General features: G+C 44.3%; 1 protein-coding gene across 2 annotated transcripts in view; it reads right to left on the bottom strand.

The window, feature by feature from the left end:
* Nucleotides 1-15,774, bottom strand: part of rasal1a (RAS protein activator like 1a (GAP1 like)) — a 386,120-nt gene that overhangs the window by 18,032 nt on the left and 352,314 nt on the right. For both annotated transcript variants that reach the window (XM_072492394.1, XM_072492310.1), the window contains exon 19: nt 4,517-4,652. In XM_072492394.1, the coding sequence (XP_072348495.1) occupies nt 4,517-4,652 (136 nt within the window). The remainder of the gene's footprint in view (nt 1-4,516; nt 4,653-15,774) is intronic.

The following is a 15,774-nucleotide window of genomic DNA, read 5'->3' on the forward strand; positions in this document are numbered from 1 at the left end:
GTGGTAATGGTAGAGTGGGGGGTATGCCAGGTCATGAGATTACAAATCATGTTGGGTACAATTCTAACGCTGCTGATGGCCCTCAGTACCTCACGGATGTCCAGTTTTGAGTTACTAGATCTGATCAAAATCTTTCCCATTTAGTATGGTGCTAGTGCTGCACTACACGATGGAGGACATCCTGAATGTGAAGCAGGACTTCATCTCCGCAAGGACTGTGTTGTGGTCACTCCTATCGATGCTGCCATAGTCCAATGCCTATGTGACACGTAGATTGGTAAGGATGACGATAAGTAGGTTTTTCCCTCTTGTTGACTTCTTCACCACCTGTCGCAGGCCCAGTCTAGCAACTGTGTCATTTAGGACTCAGCTAGTTTGGTCTGTGGTTGTGCTAGCGAACCACTCTTGGTGATGACACCCCCACCCAGAGTACATTCTACGCCCTGGCCCTCAATGCTTCTTCCAAGCATCTTGCTCTTACTATTTATGTTTACCCAAGGGGTTTGGTGGGAAAATGTCACGATACCATAAGATCGTTCCATGTGTGATAGTTCATCATTTGTAAAATAAAATTACTTTAATATTTTGAACTTAAACTAGCCACTTAATAATAATTTTTATTATTGTCACAAGTAGGCCTACATTAACACTGCAATGAAGTTACTGTGAAAACCCCCTAGTCGCCACACCAAGGCACCTGTTTGGGTACACTGAGGGAGAATTCAGAATGTCCAATCACCTAAGAAGCTTGTTTTTCGGGTCCTGTGGGAGGAAACCGGAGCAACCGGAGGAAACCCACGCAGACGTGGGGAAATGAAAAATGAAAATGAAAATAGCTTATTGGCACAAGTAGGCTTCAAATGAAGTTACTGTGAAAAGCCCCTAGTCGCCACATTCCGGCACCTGTTCGGGGAGGCTGTACGGGAATTGAACCGTGCTGCTGCCCTGCCTTGGCCTGCTTTCAAAGCCAGCGATTTAGCCCTGTGCTAAACCAGCCCCTACGTGCAGACTCTGAACAGACAGTAACCCAAGCGGGAATCCAACCTGGGATCCTGCCACTGTGAAGCAACAGTGCTAACCACTGTGCTACCGTAGTTGGTTAGCCACCCAATTGTTTGCAAAATTGACATGGTGTTGAAGATTTTCTCCATCATGAATGGGAAAATGGAAGTATGAGCCCAATAACTACAAGGAATTTTACCAAAAAGTAATTATTGTTCTTTACCTGGGGATATTAACAAAATCGCATTGAGACCTGAAGAAATGAATAAGCACACTCAACTGTACGGGGAGTTGGGATTCACCTCTTAGAGTGATCCAAGGTGTAAGAATCATAAATAACTAGATTAGGAAAGTTTGAAAATACCACAAAATATAATAAATATTAAATCCTGACAAAATCATTCTAAATGTTGATTTTAAATCCTACACCTTGCCTTTAAAACTTCTCTGTACTCAATCTTAGCCACGAAAAAAAGAAAATTCCATATTACCAGCTGGTGGCCCTTTTAGGTAAGCAATCTTTCACGGATAATGCATAGATACATACATAGATACATAGAAGATAGGAGCAGGAGGAGGCCTTTTGGCCCTTCGAGCCTGCTCTGCCATTCATCATGATCATGGCTGATCATCCAACTCAATAGCCTAATCCTGCTTTCTCCCCATAGCCTTTGATCCCATTCTCCCCAGGTGCTATATCCAGCCACCTCTTGAATATATTCAAAGTTTAGCATCAACTACTTCCTGTGGTAATGAATTCCACAGGCTCACCACTCTTTGTGTGAAGAAAAGTCTCCTTATCTCTGTCCGAAATAGTTTACCCTGAATCCTCAGACTGTGACCCCTGGTTCTGGACACACCCACCATTGGTAACATCTTCCCTGCATCTACCCTGTCTAGCACTGTTAGAATTTTATAAGTCTCTATGAGATCCCCCCTCATTCTTCTGAACTCCAACGAGAACAATCCCAACCTAGTCAATCTCTCCTCATATGACAGTCCCTGGAATGAGTCTGGTAAACCTTCGCTGCACTCCCTTGAGAACAAGAACATCCTTCCTCAGAGGAGACCAAAACTGCACACAATACTCCAAGTGTGGCCTCACCAAGGCCCTGTACAATTGCAGCAACACATCCCTGCTTCTATACTCGAAACCTCTCGCAATGAAGGCCAACATACCATTAGCCCTCTTTACCGCCTGCTTCACCTGCATGCTTACCTTCAGCGAATGGTGCACAAGGACACCCAGGTCCCGCTGCACACTCCCCTCTCCTAATTTACAACCATTCAGGTAGTAATCTGCCTTCCTGTTTTTGCTTCCAAAGTGAATAACTTCACACTTATCCAAATTATACGGCATCTGCCATTGATTTGCCCACTCGCCCAACCTGTCCAGATCTTGCTGTAGGATCCCTGCATCCTCGTCACAATTCACCCTCCCACCTAATTTGGTGTCATCTGCAAACTTTAAGTGGTTACATTTTGTTCCCTCATCCAAATCATTAGTATATATTGTGAACAGCTGGGGTCGCAGCACCGATCCCTGTGGTACCCCACTAGTTATTGCCTGCCAATTTGAAAAGGACCCATTAATCCCTACTCTTTGTTTCCTCCCTGCCAACCAGTTTTCTATCCACTTCAATACATTTCCCCCAATCACACGCGCTTTAATTTTGCACAATAATCTCTTATACGGGACTTTGTCAAATGCCTTCGGAAAGTCCAAATATACCACATCGACTGGCTCCCCCTTGTCAACTCTACTGGTTACCTCTTCAAAGAATTCCAACAGATTTGTCAAGCAGGACTTTCCCTTCATAAATCTATGCTGACTCTGACTGATCCTGCCACTGCCTTCTAAATGCTCCGCTCTAACATCCTTGATAATGGATTCAAGCATTTTCCCCACTACCGATGTTCGGCTTACTGGTCTATAATTCTCTGCTTTCTCTCTACCTCCCTTCTTGAATATCGGAGTGACGTGAGCTACCCTCCAATCTGCAGGGACAGTTCCAGAGTCTATAGAATCCCATAAGATGACCACCAATGCATCCACTATTTCCAGAGCCACCTCCTTAAGCACTCTGGGATGCAGATTCTCAGGCCCTGGGGATTTATCCACCTTCAATCCCATCAGTTTTCCCAGCACCACTTCTCCACTAATGTTGATCTCCCTCAGTTCTTCCCTCTCACTAAACCTTTCATTCTCCAACATTTCTGTGGTCCAATTTGTGTCCTCATTTGTGAAGACAGAACCAAAGTATGTGTTCAATTGCTCAGCCATTTCTTTGTCCCTTATTGTGCATTCCCCTGTTTCTGTCTGTCGGGGGCCTACATTTCTCTTTACCAATCTCTTTCTCTTCACATATCTATAGAAACTCTTCCACCAGGTGGATTGGCCTTGCTAAATTGTCTCTTAGTGTCCAAGGGTTAGGTGGGGTTACAGGTTACGGGGATGGGGCAGGGCAGTGGACCCAGGTGAGGTGCTCTTTCGGATCATCGGTGCAGATTCGATGGGCCATATGGCCTCCTTCTGCACTGTAGGGATTCTATGATTCTATGGTTTTGCAAAGGTCTACAAAACATTGGGGGACCTATCAGTAAGGATTAGTAAAGGGACAACGTATTAAAATTAAACTGTAATAGCCAATCTAGTGACAGTGAGGATGATCATCTACTATCTGTTGCAATTGTAATACTTTAGATCGATCAAACAAAAGAAAGAAATCGAACTTTCATCTGCACATTTTGTATCCAGTGCGGTTATTCCCAGGTCATTTCTAATAGGAAGGGTATTAGTTCTAGTTGCCACGGCAATGGGAAATTTTTGCATGTCAGTCTTTCTGATTTAATTATAATTGCTATTCAATTGGGGAAATTTTTATTCTGATCTTACAGCCAGCAGTAACTATTAGGAACGACCCAAACTCTTTCCACTTATGGCCCTTTAAGCTAGAAAGGAAATAAAATTTCAACCAATCATCTTACACTAGATTCAAACCCTGGATGTCATATGTTAAAAAGTAATGTGCTGACTCACTACTTATGATAATTACAAAGTGCATGTTACACAATTAACAGGAAAGACTTGTTCTTCATGAGGCAGAACTTGAGCTTAAGGTCGATATTGAAATTTAATCCACTGGCAAAGAAGGGAAACGTTAATATAGTCAATTTCTATTTGAAACATCAGCCATTTTAATACGTTTGCAAGTTACTTAAAAATGCTTACTTACTCAGGTAGATCATTGATGAGAAAAACACAGCGAAACTGAATAGCAGTATGACAGGGAAAATACAACGTCCCTGAATATTCCGATCACATGGTCATCAAAAAAACATGTTAAACACAAGAATTGTTTTTGTGAGAATCTGTTTAAGTTTGCATCACAGTTTCACTCAGGTATTTATGCCAACAAAACAAAGTGGCAGCTATAAGCGTTTTCTTTCTCCTGACTGAAACTGGATTTAAGGTAAACGGTCAGTTTTAACAGGGAGGATTTTGCAGACATACCAGTTTTATCCGTGTGCAGGCAACAGGTCCAACGATTGCTCCTGTACGAACCTGGATGGAATGAAGGAAGCATGCGCTCATTGTAGATACTGGCTTTCCTGACAGCCGACAGCCACTGATTCAGTTCATTGACATTCTAGAAGAGAGAGAAATGTACAATGACTGTTAAAACTCTTAAATCATCATGGCAGCCAGTTTAGCTGTGACAGCACGGTAGCATTGTGGATAGCACAATTGCTTCACAGCTCCAGGGGCCCAGGTTCGATTCCGGCTTGGGTCACTGTCTGTGCGGAGTTTGCACATTCTCCCCGTGTGTGTGTGGGTTTCCTCCGGGTGCTCCGGTTTCCTCCCACAGTCCAAAGATGTGCAGGTTAGGTGGATTGGCCATGATAAATTGCCCTTAGTGTCCAAAATTGCCCTTAGTGTTGGGTGGGGTTACTGGGTTATGGGGATAGGGTGGAGGTGAGGACCTTGGGCAGGGTGCTCTTTCCAAGAGCCAGTGCAGACTCGATGGGCCAAATGGCCTCCTTCTGCACTGTAAATTCTATGAAATCAGCCGGAGTATTGTGTACAGTTCTGAGTGCCACACTATAGGAAGGGTGTGAACCACATTGGAGAGAGTGCAGAAGAGGTTTACAAGAGTGGTCCCGGGATGAGGATTGATTGGAGAGGTTAGAACACTTTTACTTGGAGGGAAGTAGGCTTTGAGGAGATTTGATAGAAATGTTCAAAATCATGAGGGGGTTGGACAGAGGAGATAGAGAGAAACTGTTCCCACTCAAAAAAGGATCAAGAACAAGAAGACACAGATTTAAAGCAATTTGCAAAAGAAGGAAATGTGATGTGAGAAAAAACTTTATCACACAGCGCGAGGTTTGGGTTTGGAATGCACTGCCTGGAAGTGCGGTGGAGGTAGGTTTAATGGAGGCACTCATGGGGGCACGGGATGGATTGCATTGGATTTGTTTATTGTCACGTGTACCGAGGTACAGTGAAAAGTATTTTACTGCGAGCAGCTCAACAGATCATTAAGTACATGGGAAGAAAAGGGAATAAAAGAAAATACATAATAGGGCAACACAAGATATACAATGTAACTACATAAGCACCGACATCGGATGAAGCATACAGGGTGTAGTGTTAATGAGGTCAGTCCATAAGAGGGTCATTTAGGAGTCTCGTAACAGCAGGGAAGAAGCTGTTCGTGCGTGTTCTCAGACTTCTGTATCTCCTGCCCGATGGAAGAAGTTGGAAGAGCAAGTAAGCCAGGTGGGAGGGGTCTTTGATTATACTGCCCGCTTTCCCCAGGCAGCGGGAGGTGTAGATGGAGTCAGTGGATGGGAGGCAGGTCCGTGTGATGGACTGGGCGGTGTTCACGACTCTCTGAAGTTTCTTGCGGTCCTGGGCCGAGCAGTTGCCATACCAGGCTGTGATGCAGCCCGATAGGATGCTTTCTATGGTGCATCTGTAAAAGTTGGTAAGGGTTAATGTGGACATGCCGAATTTCCTTAATTTCCTGAGGAAGTATAGGCGCTGTTGTGCTTTCTTGGTGGTAGCGTCGACGTGGGTGGACCAGGACAGATTTTTGGAGATGTGCACCCCTAGGAATTTGAAGCTGCTAACCATCTCCACCTCGGCCCCCTTGATGCTGACAGGGTGTGTACAGTACTTTGCTTCCTGAAGTCAATGACCAGCTCTTTAGTTTTGCTGGCACTGAGGGAGAGATTGTTGTCGCTGCACCACTCCACTAGGTTCTCTATCTCCCTCCTTTATTCTGATGATTAATTGAATAGAAACAATGCGCAGGGGTCTGGGGGAAAGACAGGGGAATGGCACTCAGTCATGATGCTCAGTTAAAGGCAGTGCAGACACAATGGGCCAAACGGACTCCTCCTGCACCATTACACTGTTGTGACTCTGTGACCTGAAAGTAATGGAGATGTAGTCGCTAAACAATCAGTCTGATAATGTTTCGAGTCTGGATGGCTCTTTGTCAAAGCGTTGACAAAAGTGCCGAGGATAAATTCATCAGAAGGGAACCCCACTCAAAGTAAACATGGATATGCATCTTGCATCACAGCGTTGTAGCCCTTGCTCTGATTTACTGTCCATTTGAGCTGAGTTCCCCACTGGAAGAATAGATCAGTGAGTTTACCACCATTGTGTCGACTGTAAAATAATGCTGGAGTACAGATGTTAAAATTATAGCTAGTGTACCTTCGAGTTCATTATAATTGTGTTAATAGCAGCCTTTCAATATTAACTTTGCTAGTTGCACAATATGAAACCAAGCAAAGGTATTTAATAAAAGCAAATTACTGCGGATGCTGGAATCTGAAATTTAATGTCAAATTATTGAGACTAGGGGAGGACTCCTGTGGAAGCGAAAGGGGTCTTGGCTGCGGCTGGGTCATTTAATTTAGGGGAAACCCGTGCATTTTGTTCCACTCAGGCACTCGACAGGCTAGTGGCGGGCCTTCATCCCAAATCAAGGACCCCAGTGATGGACAGTCCCATCTCCTGAGAGCTGCCAACCAGAGGACATGGCAACTCTCTTGAGTGGCAGAACCACCGGGGAGGTGGTTAAAGCTGCCGGTATGGCGCCCTCCCGAGGCCTAGGATTGTCACAGGATCCCCAGAAAAAGATGAGTGATGGCAGGAGCGGGTATCACCTGGCGAGAGGAGTGAGGGGGATCACGAGCAGCAATGGTGGTGGTCCAGAGCAGCAAGCCCCCTGCCTGCTACTTTAATTGCGCACAGCAGGGCCTCAATTTGCAGCAGGGTGGGAAGGCCATCCACATGTCTTCCAACCACAGACTTAACTGGGTTGAAGGCGTGAAGGTAGTGGGTCCCCCCACCACCACCCTGTTGCTTAATTATATGTCCCCACCACTAAAGCTGCCACAGGGTGGTGGTGGTGGTGGTTTGGGGAGGGGGGGGGGGGGCATGGGGAGGAGCAATAGATTCTGTGCTAGATTCCAGATTCCCTACCTAAGTGGAACTTTAATCCTAAAGTGTTGTCTGTAGGCCTGAATTACCTCACAGAGCCAGCGGCTGTGAATTCAGGTCATTTTATGAATGAGCAGTACATTATCGCTCTTTACATAAAATGAAGCAGCACAGAGGAGGCTAATTGGCTCACTGTTCCCATGCTAGTTATTCACTCCAGAGATTTTCCACCTCTTTACTCCTCCCACATAGCCCTGCTCATTTTTCCTTTATCGCCATTGCTCTAATATTACCAAAGACAGACATTTCAGTCCTGAGAAAAGGGGAAAGGCTTCTGATTCTGACCTTTAAAATAGTGTGAGGAATTTAATCCTTCAATTTGGATTGTGACTGAAGAACGCGGGAACACAGTTTTAAAAATATTAACAAACAATCCATTAAGATTACAAAATGGAAGGAATTACATGCCACCGATGAGTAAAATCTGAAGCGACATCCCCTTTCCTCAAAGAGGCAGGCCATCCTATTTTGATGTGGCCATTAAAAATAAACTGCTCATAAATATAAAATAAAAGCAGAAAATGCTGGATAAACCCAGCAGGCCTGACAGCATCTGTGGGGGGAGAAACAGAGTGAAAGCTTTGAGTCCATATGAGCCTTCTATAGAACTGAAGAGGGATAGAAATGTGACGTATCAGATAGTTGGAGAGGCGGGTGGTGGGGCAGAATGGAAGGTCAGGGCTAGTTCCGAGGTAAGGAGAGATTGACAAAGATGTCATGGGCATAGGTCAAAGGGGGTGCTATTGGCGGCATTAAAGACTGAAAGAGTTCTGGTAGTGGTGTTATGTATCTGGGAATACACTTGCTTGTACTGCATCATGCAATGTGTAGTGATGTCAGCAAAATGTTTGCCCGGGCTTTGAGCAGATCACCACCTTGACTATATGAGCAACACCCTTAATGAACCACTCATCGTGTTTTACAAGAAGCCAGAGTGCGGGCACCTCCATATCTTTTATCTTTGCGGCAACAAAGAAATATTATACCGGGCACAAAGGTTAGCTAGCAGAATATGTCAACAGGAGATCAAAGGACGGTGCCCCAGCAACTTACACATACCAATGCCCATCACTCTACTGCTTTTAAATGTTCCTTCCTCAGGACAATTATGTTACTAGTACAGGCACACCTCTACAAAATTACATGATTACATTTCTAATGTCCATTTCATACACTTCATTAGATAAATAACCTGCTTTCACAGCTGTTTGGAACACTGGAGGCCATTTGGGCCATGGTTTCTGGGCCAGTCCTTTGGCAGTCCGGGCAAACACTCCGCTGACATCACTATACATCACATGATGCAGTACCAGCAAGAGTGTATTCCCAGATACATAACACCACTACTAGCCCTTGGAAGATAAGGGGCTGCATTTTCCGTTCCTGCGTCTAAGTGCAGATTTCACTCCCAAATGTGAACTAGACAGGTTTTATGACAATCAATGATTGTTCCAAGGTCACTTGTTCCATTAATTCATAGAATTAAATTCCACCTGTTGCCATGGTGGGATTTGAACCCATGTGCCCAGAGCGTTATTCTGGGCCTGTGAATTACTATTCCAGTGGCAGAACCACAATGCCATCATATCTTCAGGTGTCCGCTGGATGTCTCTCCTCATTCTCTTCACAGCTATTTGAAATCAATAGTCCCTTGTTGTCACTGACCCTCCAACCACAAAAAACAACTTTTCCCTATTCACCCACTTAAAAGCCTTCATAATTTCAAAAATCAATACTAAATCACTTCTCAGCTCTCTGTGCTCCAGTGGACATAGAGCCCCTATCTCAAGTCTCTACTGACAACTGTACTTAATACTTCCAATCTATTCGACATAATATGACAACCTTGGTATCCTGAATAAAGTCCTGTGAATATCTTAAGAACATTTTGAAATGTAACCAGTCTGATTATACATTTAGATTTCTGTAATCATGTGATTATGCCATGAGGCTGCACCTGGAGGCAGACATCATAAGGACAGTTTAATAAAGACTCTCACTGAGTATGTACTGATGAAGACTGCTGTCCTTATGCATGAAACGTGGTGTACGGAAGTGGATAAAAATAGATTGTTGAACCCTGGAAACGGATCAGAAAAGACACTGCAAACCCAGGAACACAAAGGTCCAAAATTTGCAAATCAGCTGTTGAAAAAGGTGAAGGAAATCAGACACAGGCTGGGAGTGAGACACAGCTCAGAAATGCACACAGAAAAGTATAAATCTGCAAAACAAAGCTGCTAAAAAAAGAACAAAAGAAAAGCTTACACAGGCTACAAGTGAAATTACTGGTTACAAAGAAAAAGGACAAATTGCAAGTAAATTACTGAGTGAGTAAAATGGCTGCTGTAAATTTTTCACTTACATTTCCAGTCCAACTGAAAATATGTGACAAAACTGGCGGTTTTACCAATTACAATGGCAAAAGGAGATTGTAACAAACTTAATGAACAACCTTGAACTGATAAGAGTAACCACACTGTTAACACTGCCAGGGAAGGACTACTACAAAGTGTGTATCACACTAAATCTAACAGATGAGCAAAGAAAAATATGACAGAGATTTTGAAAGCCTTGAACGCACACTTTGTACCAGCCTCCCCGAACAGGCGCCGGAATGTGGTGACTAGGGGCTTTTCACACTAACTTCATTGAAGCCTACTTGTGACAATAAGCGATTATTATAATATTATTATTGTACCCCGTGTGAATGTAACATATGAACGTTATGTATTCAACACTAGAGTTCAGAGTGAAAATGAGCCATTAAACAGTATGTGGCCCCAGCTGCATCGCAGATGGCAGAATCATGTGAAAATAGATAGCTAAAATATGCTATAATTAAAAATATATTAGATTTCGGCATGAGAGACCCCTCAGATGTCTATTCAAAGGGGAGAAATCAATCCAAAAACGTGTGTCAAAATGTGGAAGTTATGAAAATCAGCTACAGCGTACGTATAATAAAGCAGACCAGGAGGTACATTGTGCGAGAGAAAGTCCATGATGAAAGAGCAGAGTGATCACAGACACAGGGCAGAGTGCCAAGATAATTCATGATACAACAGGTTGGTTCAGTCAAGTCCATAGGCAGCGAATGGTTTGTAACTGTTACAATGATGTGGGCATCGCTGGCTGGGCCAACATTTGTTGCCCATCCATAATTGCTCTTTGAATAGAGTGGCTTGCTTGGCCATTTATAAAGGCATTTAAGAGTCAACCACGTTGCAATGGTTCTGGATTCACATGTAGGTCGGATCAAGGAGAACGAATTTCACATTAGTGAACCAGATGGGTTTTTACAACAATTGAACATGATTTAGTGGTCGTCATTGGAATTTCAATTCTAGATTTTACTGAATTAAAATTTCACCATCTGCCATGGTGAGATTCGAATGCAGGTCACCAGACAATGGGTCTCTGGATTACTAGTCCAGTGACAATACCACTATGCCCCTGCCTGCTCTGATGTCAGACACTGATGTGTTAGGTACAATGGATGCCCAAAGAGACTTGGGGGTTCAGGTGCATAGATCCTTGAAAAGCCGCGAACAAGTGCAGAAAATAATCAAAAAGACTAATAGAATGCTAACCTTTATATCTAGAGGATTGGAGTATAAAGTCACAGAGGTTATGCTGCAGGCATACAAAACCATGGTTAAACCCCCCTTGAAGTACTGTGAGCAGTTCTGGGCACCACACCGTACAAAGGATATTTGGAGGGAATGCAACGTAGGTTTACAAAAATGATACCTGGTCAACAGGGGTTGAATTACAAAGCGAGATTACATAGATTAGACCCATTTTTGCCAGAATTTAGAAGATCATGGATTAACAGGGAAAGACAGGGTAGATAAAGATAAACTATGTCCACTGTTTGGAGATTCTAAAACTCAGGGGCATAGTCTAAAGATTAGGGCTATAATGTTCAGGAGGGATGTTAGGAAGCAGTTCAAAGGGTGTTAGAGGTTTGGAACTCTCTCCCACAAACAGCTTTGAAGCTAGATCAGTGGTTAATTTTAAATCTGAGATAGGTAGATTTTTGTTCAGCAACAATACTAAGGGATATGGGCCAATGGCAGGTCTTTGGAGTTAGACCAAGATCAGCCAGGATCTCATTAAATGGCAGGAAATGCTTGAGGGGCTGAATGGCCTACCCCTGTTCCTATGTTCCTGTGAAATGCACAAGTTGAATGTAAATGAAGCAGTTCAACAGGCAAATGTTTACATTAAAGCTGAACTGGAAGATTCGAAGGGCAAGATTCCAGCTGAGTATATACTATTGAAAATGCACAATAAACTGAAGTCTTCAATGAACCAAGCTGTGCAAGATTGGAACAGACATCTCCACTTCTGAGCTTATGATGGAGGCAGATCATTGAAGATACAGCTGAAGATGGTTCGGCCGAGGACGGTACCCTGAGGAACTCCTGCAGTGATGTCCTGAGGCTGTGATGATTGACCTCCAACCACCGCAGACACCTTCTTTTGTGCCAGTATGATTCCAGCTAGTGGAGCATTTTCTCCTTGATTCCCATTGACTCCAGTTTAGCTAGGGCTCCTTGATGTTATACTCGGTGAAATGCTGCCTTGATATCAAGGGCAGTGACACTCGCCTCACCTCTGGTATTCAGCTCTTTTGTCCATGTTTGAACCAAGGCTGTAATGAGGTCAAGAGCTCAGTGACCCTGATGGAACCCAAACTGAGCATCTCTGAACAGGTTATTGCTGAGTAATGCCGCATAATAGCACTGTTGATGGCTCACTTTGCTGATGATGGAGAGTAGACTGATAGGCGGTAATTGGCTGGGTTGGATTTGTCTGTTTCTTGTGTGCAAGACACACCTGGACAATTTTCCACATTTCTAGGTAGATGCAGTGTTGTAGTTGCATTGGAACAGCTTGGCTAGGGGAGCACAAAGTTCTGGAGCACAAGCCTTCAGGCCTCTTGCTGGAATATTGTCAGGGCCCATGCCTTTGCAGTATCGATTGTCACCAGACATTTCTTGATATCATGTGGGATTACTGGGATTAGGTAGTGTTATAACCTGCCTGCTTACCATTGGCTGGGGACTAATGACAATCCCACAATCCTGTGGGAGTATGAGCTTCCCCAATGAGGGGCGCGGAGAAATCATTAGCAGACTCCCTGTATAAATAAAGCTGGCCAGTTTGGAATCCAGCAGGAAGGAGTAAGCAGCAAGCGAAGTTGCTGCTGTATATATATGTTATTGTAAATAAATGTTATTTCTTTGTATCCTTGAAACCCGTGCTGGATTCTTCGTGGCCCTCACAAAACTGGCGCCGAGGGTTAAAGGGAATAGCTGTCTACACTGCTGAAGCCACCTCCCTGGATTGTTGTTGGATACAGGTTGGAAGTTGTTTACTATTACACCATGCCTCTGTATGGACGTTTGGATGTTTTTGATGCTGCGCTGGAAAGCTGGAACCAATACGCACAATGGATGTGTTACTATTTCCGGGCAAACAATATCACCGAAAACGAGTGCCAGGTGGTCATATTGCTCACTGCCTGCGGCCCGAATACGTTTGGGGTGATTAGGAGCCTTACGTACCCAGCTGCGCCGGACACCAAAACGTTTGATGAACTTGTGAATTTAGAGGGGCAATATTTTAACCCATCCCCGTCCACAATAGTCCAACGTTACCGGTTATAACCTGCCTGCTTACCATTGGCTGGGACTAATGACAATCCCACAATCCTGTGGGAGTATGAGCTTCCCCAATGAGGGGGGGGGGGGCGGAGAAATCATTAGCAGACTCCCGGTATAAATAAAGCTGGCCAGTTTGGAACCAGCAGGTAGGAGTAAGCAGCAAGCGAAGTTGCTGCTGTATATATATGTTATTGTAAATAAATGTTATTTCTTTGTATCCTTGAAACTCGTGCTGGATTCTTCGTGGCCCTCACAAAAGGTAGTGTACTTTCCAGGAAGATGAAGCCAACATCTTAACTACGAAGCTACGAAGATCTCTACATTGTCCTGGGGCCTGCAGCTGCTCTCGTTCAGGATTTTTCAAAGTGTGGTCGCAGGCAGGTATCGGGATTGTCGTGGAGTGATCATCTGTAGCGTTCCCGCGGTGGTCCCGATCGCAGGAGAAATGCCCAACAGCCGATACCGGCATTTAAATTGAGAATGGTGGCCGTTACTGGCATTTAAATGAGAACAAAATGAGGCCTTGTATGTACACTTGATGTCAAATGCCCTGTACGTACATGCATTTTGTGTCAAAGCACAGAGGAGAACTTCTTTCATTTTCTAGCTGCTAGCAAGCAAGTCAAGAGGATTGTGAAGATGGACCATTGTTACAAGGAAGAGGCGGCCGGAGACACAAGTAGGCAATGTACCCAATGGTCCAGGACCTCACATCTGAATCTGTTGGAGAGAGTTGCGCAGGAGAGTTGAAGGCAGGACAGAGCAGTGCTAGTGTTACCTCTGTGCATAGCTCCAGGGCCTGTGGTTAACAGCATACAAAGAAGAAACTCAACTTGGGAACAAAGCAGTATAAAGATGATTGCTTGAGGTATGGTTTTGTTAATTGTGCCAATGCAAATAAGGATGCAAAGCCAATAAGTGTTATATGCAGGGAAGTATTAGCAAATGACAAGAGAAGTTTCAGATTTTGAAAGAGAAGTGGTTGGTGAAAATTTCCTTTTGAGGTTGAGACCCCAGAGTCAGTTATTAACTTACGGCTGACTCCACATGAAAAGATTACGCTGCTGTACCTGACCTGTGATAGCACATTAAAAACACACCAAAAGCCCATGATGCTGTCAACATTCTGGAGTAGCATCTCCTAGGAGTATCCAGTGCTGAGTAAAACAAGCATTTTGTTGCTATTGAGCTTCACGATGACCTACATGTGCGAGATTGGATTTTCCATTTTCACAAAGGTGAAGACGACAAAAAGGAACTGGCTGAACTCTGCATCTGATATGCACAGTGCCCTGTCCTCCAATGGACTTGATTGGAGTGTGATTGTGAGGAGCAAGCAGCTCCCCTTTTGCATCAAAGATAGCGAACGTGGCGTATGTCCTGAATGTCGACTCGTTATCAGAAGTGGATCCCGGAAAAAAGAGTTTGAAAAACACTTCTCTAGTTGATGCATTTTTACATCATATCATTAGCTTCAAGCAACAGCTTCTTGCCATTTGTGACCATAACTGACTCAATGCCAATCACATCCATTTACACTGTCATTTGACATTGTCAATTAGATATTGAACATAGGCAAGGTCAGTGAATCTGGCAGCAACGAGTGATAGCCATGGTAAAATGGAACTCTACCACCAGAATACGGTTAACCAGGCAGTTTAGGTTGCAATTACAGCCAATGGGAAGAGAACTCCATGTCTGCTTCATTTTAAAAATGTAGAACTGATTGACATTGCTCCAGGAGCCAGCCAAGGTGGTGATAATCTGCCTGTAAACATTGCAATCCTCAACAGGGCGGGGGGATCAGTGTGACTTGGCTGGCGTCAGTTTGTCAGATCATTCACGCTTCCCGATGGCCATGTGTACAAGAACAATACCAAACTTGACTGTTTCCCACAGAGTCATTCCCCGTATACTTCAGTCAGTCAGAGAAGCTGTCAGCATTTTGTTTTGACAGCTGGAAACAGCTGCTTCGTGCTGAATTGCTCTTCACAGCCAAGAATCTGGAAACTTGTCCGCGGCTGTGGGAAAAATAAAGGAGGAGAAGCCTCGAAGAGACCCCTCACCTCTCGTAACTGTGACTTCAAGTAACCATTACTGGAAATAGAGACAGGAAATTCAGCCAGGCAAGCAGCAGGAGCACATGCACTAATGGGTGAAAGTGTCTTTTGTGCCTCATCAACATTAAAATATGACCAGCTCACCATCCCTCCAAATCTTCTCATTCTCAAGCATGAGGGCAGCACTCACACTATCTCTCTATCAGCCCACCTGACTCCAAGGGCACTGTGCTCTCTGAATTCCTGTCTGACATCAAGGGATACATTTTCACTTTGGGGTCAGGGTGCAGGAGCGAGACCTGTTTCAGGGCCTGGACCACCCCGGGGGGAGCGGCGGGACCATAAGATCATAAGATACAGGAGCAGAATTATACCATCTGGACCATCGCGTCTGCTCCGCCATTCGATCATGTCTGATATGTTCCTCATCCCCATCTCCTGCCTTTTTTTCCATAACCCCTGACCCCCCTTATTAATCAAGAAATCCTCTTATTACTCAAGAACGCCAGAATTG

This window comes from Scyliorhinus torazame, chromosome 1, assembly GCF_047496885.1.
Source record: "Scyliorhinus torazame isolate Kashiwa2021f chromosome 1, sScyTor2.1, whole genome shotgun sequence".
In the NCBI taxonomy this organism is placed as follows: domain Eukaryota; kingdom Metazoa; phylum Chordata; class Chondrichthyes; order Carcharhiniformes; family Scyliorhinidae; genus Scyliorhinus; species Scyliorhinus torazame.